The 8,627-nt window shown below is 41.8% G+C and overlaps 1 protein-coding gene across 1 annotated transcript in view; it reads right to left on the bottom strand.

Annotated features, from left to right (window-relative positions):
* The window catches only part of LOC116398813 (utrophin-like), a 47,560-nt gene that overhangs the window by 18,311 nt on the left and 20,622 nt on the right, over positions 1-8,627 (bottom strand). Inside the window, exons 10-12 of the mRNA XM_031875470.1 lie at positions 8,457-8,568; positions 4,865-5,001; positions 441-479 (exon numbers count right to left, since the gene is read on the bottom strand). Of these exons, the coding sequence (XP_031731330.1) occupies positions 441-479; positions 4,865-5,001; positions 8,457-8,568 (288 nt within the window). The remainder of the gene's footprint in view (positions 1-440; positions 480-4,864; positions 5,002-8,456; positions 8,569-8,627) is intronic.

Consider the following 8,627-nt stretch of genomic DNA (forward strand, 5'->3'; position numbering starts at 1 on the left):
ACACACACACACACACACACACACACACACACACACACACACACACAACCTAATGGGCCTTCACAACATCACCTAGAAAACCAATCTGATGGTCCTAGAGAAAGAAATGGGAGAGCGGGGTGATCTACGCAGCGGTTGGATGTTTTTTGACAGCCGCTGCTGGGATGAGAAACCAAATTCTAGTTGGATGCTTTAGAGAAGAGTAGGTGACGGCAAGGCGAAAGTGGGTGAGTTTTTCGGTTGCATGTTCAACCAGTGGATCAGGCAGGCGAGTAGGCAGGCAGGCAACATGCAGTGCAGTCATGGCTTAGTTGGATTGAGGACTTATAGGGGCGGAGTGAGTGAGGAGAGAAGGGAGCAAAGGAGGTGTCATTAAAAGGCATTCCGGTCTGAGACGAGGTGGTGTTGCTGGTGGCGTTGCTGGTGGCGTAGATACTCACTCATACTGCTCCGGACACATGCTGATGAGGGTGACAGGACTGTAAGAGAATTGGAGGGAGGGAGGGAAGGGAAGGAGGGGAGGGGGAGTTTAGGTACCACAAAACATTTCAGGGGCCAAAACACAGCAGGTTGTGGAAGAAGTGGAAGGAAATGTCTGTCCAACATCCGAGTGGCTGGACTCCACACGGAGCGAAAGGCATGTCAAACAAACAGTCACCAATGTATTATATACACCACATGTGGTTATGATTATCCCCTCTGACATTCTCTGACACCTGCATCAAAGTAGACTTGTGACACAGGAAATGTGTCGATTGATCTGTCAGTTTTGAAAGGGTAAAGATGGGCATGCGGACCTGTCGGCACACGGTAAATTACTCAGGCTGTGTGTATGAAAGCTCGCACGGGAAAAGATTGATCGTGTCAGTTGGCTTTGCCGCAGTCACATATATTTCATTTAAATGTGTTTTTCAAAATGCCTGCTGCATACAGGATGATATGGCCCAAAATTCGCTCCCCTTTCTCATTTATTTCCAGCAGGATTTACTGAAATAACATGTCAGCAGAAAACATACAGAACCTATTTTGGAGTTAATTTGCATCAGTATATTATTTTATAAAAAGATGTGTTGGCTGCATAAGAGCTCAGTAAATGCTGTTAATTAGAGATTTTGGAAACAAAAATGTGACAAACCCAGACGCTAGAGGCATGTGTCTTGAAGTCTTTTCAAGGTTCCTAGTCCATGATAATTGCAGCTATTCTTAGAGACGCAGATAATAACTTTATTATTTGTAAGCAAATGGGACACTTTTATCTCAAGAACACAAAGAAATGGATCTTTTTCCACAGAGGAGGCTTGATAGAAATTGGTAAGATAAGGTTGAGGTTGACATTCTTTTGCCTCACGCTTTTTTGTTCCCACATTAAAGCAGGGAAATTTAGATGGAGACTTCTGCCTTGGTGGTTATGTTTCTCACAGCGGGTCGGCCAGTGTAGTCACACTTCTGTAGCTGCGAGGCAAGTTTGAAATGTAGCAGGGGATTCAGACGGAAAGAGAGAAAAACTGGAAAAAAAACAAAAACGGATCGGGGTCGGCAGGGCAGACTGAGCTAACTATTCAGAGCCTGTGGTGCGGCATTTATACGCGCCCCCACCATCATTCATCGCTAGAGGGAAAAGTCAATCTGCTCATTTTGTTTTTCAGGAGAGGGATTTCAGTTTTCATCTTTGCAAAAAATTGATAGCTTTTGTAGAGTGTAGATGGTTTTCCTTTCACCCAAATGTGTCTGACACGCATTCAAAACGACACAACCTTCAGATGGATACTCGTGAAAAGACAGTTGTACTGAAGGCAGAAACACAAGCTACTGTAACAGAGAGGGAGGAGGAACTGGAAATGAGTGAAGGAAAGGTGACTGAAGGAAAGAGACGGAGGGGAGAAATCATGCCAGCAGAGACCTTGGGAGTATTTGGGGCCTGATAAATGTGGCTGCTGTAAAGGCTGGGTTTTTATGAAAGGTTTGTTGTGCCTGTTGAAGTACAATAAGAGGGAGCAGAGCAGAGCCCGGTTCACTTCTCTCTTCCACTGGTATCGTGTGAAAAGTCTGACCAGCTAAAGGTCTCATTCACTTATGTAGATCATATAGAGGCATTCAAATGAAATTGAGACGGTTTCATAACCAGTTAAAAGTCCCTCACGGTCACTTTAAGAAAACGTATTTGTACAAATGGTGCTGTCTGTGTTATACTTGTCTTTTCAGAATTGATGATGGTTTCTAAAAAGTTAGTTAATTGTGCCGTGCTAGTCGCTCTGTCACAGTTAGCACTGCTTCCCTCTTTTCTACTTTTTCTGTGTCATGGATAAAAGACAATGAGCGCTGTTGACACCTCTACCCGTCTGTCAGAAAGACGGTTAGAGGGCTGACAAGAGAACGTGTGTTTAATGTGGAGCCGGCACACGTAGATGCTGTGTCCCACCATAACTACCACAACGCACAACTCCATCATCGGCAGATAGTTTGGAAATAAAAAGGTTGTGCTTTACCCTTAAACTAATTTGCTTGGGCGAGCTTATCTACATGTAATAAACATGCTTAAATAAAAACATTTCCCTAGTGTAATACAACAGAAAATGATTTTGTTTAGACTGGATTCTGAAAAAAAATAATTTCAAATCCCCATTCAACTCCATTAGCCCCAATGCAGCAGAGGCTCATCTACTTGATCTGGTTATGTAGATTAACAAACAACAGTCAACACTGAGTGGGAAACTATTAGAGCGGTTCTTTCACATTATCAAACATAGCTGTGACGAATCACAATCCCATCTGCCCTGAAAAGAAGCAAAGGTATAAGTGGGAGGTGAGAGTGTAGCTGGTGTTTTGCTCTCTCCAGGTGGAACGAAACAGAGAGGGTGGAATTAAACAAGAGAAATGATACCAAAGTGAAAAAGAAAAAGACAGCGAGTGAGTGCATCTCATTTTCTCTTCTGCTGCCACAGTATTAAAAAAAAAATCTCCTTTTTAGAAGTTCACTTTGTTCAGACTAATAGAGCCTGACAACGCACTAAAATTGTTTTCTTATAACATTGTTCAAAATTGTACACAGCAAGAGAAACTGGAAAAGTCTACTTCAAATCTTTAGTTGTGATACTTAGGATGACGCTAGTAGTACGTTTTCTTTAAATTGACTGATTTATCAGATTTGTATTAGACACAAATAAAGAAATAAAAAATAAAGAAATATTTTCATTTCAACAAACATGAAAGCAAATGTTATTTATGTTTAACCAATCTGTATACTTCCTGAATTCTAAGCAGGGACCCTGTTCCAATTACAGAAATACCCATATCAATTTAGGTCACATATTAATTTTAGTGACATGGAGATGGCAAAAGCCAATGAAGTGGGATAATACAAGTCTAAAATGAATGCTGAGCATTTCTTAACACTGATCCTATGTTGGAGCCACATCTTATAGACAGTCCAATAGCAAAGAAATAGCACATCCAGGCTTATTTCAACACATAGAGCTGTTCATTGTGCACTCAAGCCTGTGGCTACATGTGGAAAGCGCACAGTTCACAGGAGAGAGATAATCCAGAAAGAGAGATGGGAAAATGATGACCATGATGAAATGGTCCTAAATTTCTTAAGTCTCCATTCCCTTCTGCCGTATTTGGAAAAGATCCTTGCGTTTCGCCACAATTCCTCAACCTTTTAGAGCCATTTATCAAGTAGGCATCTCTGCAGGAGTCATTTTTCAGAGAGGAAGGGAAGTGAGAATAGAGCAAGGTGGGAGGTGAGGGGGAGGACGGGCAAGGATGGGAGGCATGAAGGAGGGAGTGCAATCCATCTGAGAAGTGACTGTGTGCAACTGGATGTCGAGGAAAATCCATCTCGACTGAAGAGGTGAGTCACTGTGAATAAACATCTTTCAAGACTTTTTGGTGCTAACAAGATGCAAAACTACATTGTTGAAAAGTATGAGAGCCCGAGTGGGAAATGTGTGACAGGCAGAGAAAAAGGAAAAACAATAAATAGATTGATGGATAAAATGTAGAAAAAAAACACCAAAACATGTAGAACAGAGTCTCGGAGCAGCTGGGCTGGTATTCGAAAGGGCCACAACTCAGAAAAACACTCCGATGTGGAGGATGAGGAGCCCACCTGAGGCGTCTGCATAATGTGGGCCGAGTTAAATGTCTCTCCGGGGGGATTTAAGGCTGGCAGGAGCAGGGACATGAATCAGACGCAGTCACTGGAGCAGGTGCTGCAGAAAGAAGATCTACAGTGTAGCGGCGGCACCTAGTAATGACTGGACCGACAGGTAAATAAACACATAAACTGAGTGGTGAATTAACACTGCCCACATACTGTAGCACAGGTGTGTGTGTGTGTGTGTGTGTGTCAGGCATGAGACTTCTCATAACCTGTGACCTGAAGGAACTAACGGTTCCAAATTCACGACTGGTCACTGAAGGTGACTGGGACTTTGCTGTCTGGACCCCTTAGCTGTGGAACTCCCTTCCTGGTAATGTAAGGCAGGCAGATTTGCTTTCATGTTTTATTATGAAGCATTTTGTAACTTTATTTTGAAAGGTTCTATTTAAATAAAGTAATTATTTGGCAAGAAGATGCACCTTTACCAATTTTACACATCAAAGTCAGTCATGGAGGTCACTTGTCTTATCAAGTTGAAGGATCCAGGAGAGTCCATTTTTTTTAAAGGATTTGATTTAAATCCGTCTTGTAGCTAAAACCCGCCACATGTTCATTTTCACTCAGAAGCATGTCACATAACAGAAGCCAAAGACAACTCCCCTTTTGAACGGCATTGTGATGCATGATAGAAACAAACAGAGAGGATTCTGTTTCAGTCAATCTGTAAATGTCACATAATCACATTGGAGTGTTACTTACGTTTCCATGTTGTCGCCCTCTAGAACTGTCTGGACCGGTAGGTAACCGAGCCGAGGATGTTTGGCAAAGTACTTCTTCGATCGGAATTTGTTCTTCAGCACTTTGGTGAAATCACGCATGTCCTCACCTGATGTCGTCTGCAGTACGAGAGAGAGAAAGTTTATGCTATTTATTGCATGCATTTCCACAGTCTCTTATGCACACATCAGCAGCATATGCATTTGTGTGGAAGAGAATGGGTTGTGTTAATTAGATACTTAGCAAAGGTGTTCCTCCTGCAGAAGCAGTTTCTGCCTTGCAAGCAAACAACAAATTACCACAACAGTGTGACCGGAGGGGGAGAAAATCCCCTCGCAGAGGATTCAGACAACCACCGCTTAACACAAACACACACACGCAAATGCACAACTCCCACACTTGACAGATGGGGAGTAAATGAACAGGCTCTATTGAGTTCATTGGGCTTATTAACTAATCCAAGCAACTTAAGATGGTAGCTTGAGCAAACCAACAGACATTACTGAACAATTAAGCTAAAGCTGGAAAAATAATTTGTGAAAGTTTATATGTGTGTGTGTGCTTTTCTCCTTCCCGTCTGGTTTAGCAGGCTTTTTCTGTTTAAGATTGAGTTTTTTTGCCTTTTTCAGTGTGACAATGTGGATATAGACAGGAAACAATGAGGGGAGAGAGAGGAAATGAGGGGGGGGGGGGGTGTGAAACAAAGGTCCACAGCTGGAATCTAGTCTGAGATGTTGAATTTGCAGTGTGTGCATCATAACCACAAGGCAACCGGGACGCTCTCTGACGGATTGTGACACCGCCACAGTCGAACGCAGACAGCATCTCCACTTAGGAAAGGTAAAGACATTTAAATTACAGTAATCAATACAGCACAGCACCACATCTAGCTTCTTCAGCACTGAAAATTCCCATTGGAACTATGAAAATGTCACTCCCATAAAAATGAAAACCTAATAAAAAAAAAAAAAAAAGCAATACTGTGGCCATAAAGTACACAGTACGAAAATAAAGAGAGAAGGAATCTTATTAGACTCACAAACGCTGCTATCAGTCTTTAAATCTCTGCAAAATCGGTGTTTTGAAGAATCATTATTCAATACGGACTCGATATTTTCAAAGTTTTAAAAGTGAAACACAATTTGGTTTGAGTATAGCGAGGAGTGAAAATACAATTCCATATGATGCCGATAGTTTCTCTTTGTTTCCTCTGAAAAGTAACAAACAGTTAAACTCAACTTCAAGTTTCATTTGATTTCGGCAGGCATTCTAGATTTGGGTCTTGGATACATCCAACACCTTTGAACTGCTAGATTTGGGTGGTTTCCTACTATTCTATAGTATCTTGCAGTTCAACAAAGCTCTGTTAAGTTGCAGTGTTAATTAGCAGCAAGTGTCACATGACATCAGAGCTTTTCAGCAGGATCCAAGTCAAAGCTTTTTCAAGCTTTTTCTTGCTTTTGTTCTCCAGACATTCCAGTATTGATTTCATTGTACTGTATGCTTTTAGGTCAGTTTGAGTATAAAATAGGCTGATGCACCCGTCCTAGATGTTTGGCGCTGCGAAGCAAGCTGTCCTCAATAATTTGCTTGTATTTGGCTCCAGTTGATGCTCCCTTTATCCTTGTTTGTGCTGAAAAGCCTGCGGACAGTATGCTGCTGTCACAGCCATTCTTCAATGGTGATGGCGATAAGTTGTGAGTGACTGCTTCCTGGCAGATGCAGAGCTCAACATTAAGGCTGATAAGATCTAATATTAATTTAATCACTGATAGTCTTTTGCTCTCAGACTATCAAAGAACTTTTAGCAGCTTGCGGTAAGCTGTCAAGAGCCTCCGACCACAGACTGGGTCAAGATGAAGAATTCATATAATTTGGATTAACCGTAGGGTTGATATTTATTAGTTGTAGCAATTGGGAATAAAATTAGGGCTGCACCAATGGGACTTATTCAGTCCAGATACCTGGGCTTTGAGTATCGGCCGATACAGAGTACTGATCTGATACCAGTTTTTAAATTAATAAGCTGTAATGACTCGCTGTGTGGAAGTGAATGGGATCATTCTGTGGAAGGCAACATAAGGTTTAACTTAAACATCGCTTTCCTAACATTTTAAAACAAAATGTAACAGATAAATACATAGATTCAAATGCAGTGAATTGTTATGTATTGAAATAATGTTATCCTATAGCAACCGATATTCAATCCAGCTGTCTGAGTCGGTATCGGATCAATATCTGAGATCAGTATTGGTGCATCTCTGAATGACAAACTTTCCTTTTATGGGAATCCACTCTGATTTTAAGAAGTGACATTACAGAATGATAAATGGTAAAAGGACTTTTATTGATATAGTGCCTTTCTACTCTTCCAAACACTCAAAGCGTCTTACATTAACATGTCAACATTTACCCATTCATCGACATGAATGAACGCAGCCGGGCATCGAACCATCCTTCTTCCAATTACTGGACTACCCGCAATCACTCCTGAGCCACAGCTGCCCAACCTGGAAGATGTTGAATCCTCTCTCAAGTCACAGTTTATTTCCTCCTTTCTGAAAAAGCAGCCGAACAGTAAACTCCTGAGTGATTAATATGCCCTGTAGTTGCGTAATAATCTTTAACCACCATTTAAAGTGTTTGTTGTTCCAGCACAGATAAAGTTTTTTTCAAAGCAGTGGCAGGCAGCTGCTGGGCATCTTAACTTAGGGAAGAGTGATCACTACTCCCTACAGCTACTCTCCCGGAGTCAATATCTATCCCATTTGCAAAATTGAAAAAGCAAATTAAAAGACAGAAATGAGAAACGTCTCCACTTGAGTCACTCAAAGTTTGACGTTAAGCAATATTGAAACGAGTTGGCCCACAAGTGCGCGATCCTAATTCGGAAAGAGGGCAATGTTCAATTTCGCCAAGCTGCCCCTTTTCTAATATTCTTCTCTCTGCGTAGTAGTAAAGTGAAATATTGCTTTCTGGCAGGAATCATAAAAAGACCTCAGAGAGCCACAAGCATTTTACCATTTGTTCGTGAAAATTAAAATGAAGCCAGAGGTCTGTCCGGAGGGTTGATTGTTGAACAAGTTGGAGAAATCAATTGCATGGGAAGTAGGACGTAGAGGCAAGTGGCGGGAGTGATTAATCACAGTGAGGGGATACAAATCTGTTCTACTTCTACTCTACATTTCATACTGTATATGAAACACCTTCACAACAACAACAGCACTATGAGGCCAAGTGGTTTTCTGAGACTTGACTCAACCCCATTTGATCTCAGAGAACGATGAACTTGATTGGCCGACGCACTACTTTGCCGAATGACTTTGCATTGCGACAAAAGTTGAGCGAGGTGAAACTCTTGTGCAGGAAGACCAGAGAATGAGATGTTCACCAATCACAAGTGGGTGAAAAATTCAGCTGTCCACGTACTTTAAGAACAACTAATTCATAGAATCGCTAAATATTTGTAATCTTTAAAATGGATAAGTGAAGAGTGTGAGCGAGTGGAAATGAGATGCTGTGTGAGATGAGCTGCTGAACAACGTGTGCGTCTTGGTCCGTGTTACTCCCTCACCGGTGTGCAGTACTCCACCATGGGGTAGTTGAGCTTGTGGCCCTTGGCGGTGCGCCCAGAAAAGAAGCAGCTCTGACACACGTCGTAGTTGAAATGCTTCAGACTGCGATACCTATAGAAATAAAGAGAGAGAGAGAGAGAGAGAGAGAGAGAGAGAGAGAGAGAGAGAGA

This window comes from Anarrhichthys ocellatus, unplaced genomic scaffold (genome assembly GCF_004355925.1).
Source record: "Anarrhichthys ocellatus isolate YVR2014 unplaced genomic scaffold, GSC_Weel_1.0 scaffold91, whole genome shotgun sequence".
NCBI classification, from domain to species: Eukaryota; Metazoa; Chordata; class Actinopteri; order Perciformes; family Anarhichadidae; genus Anarrhichthys; species Anarrhichthys ocellatus.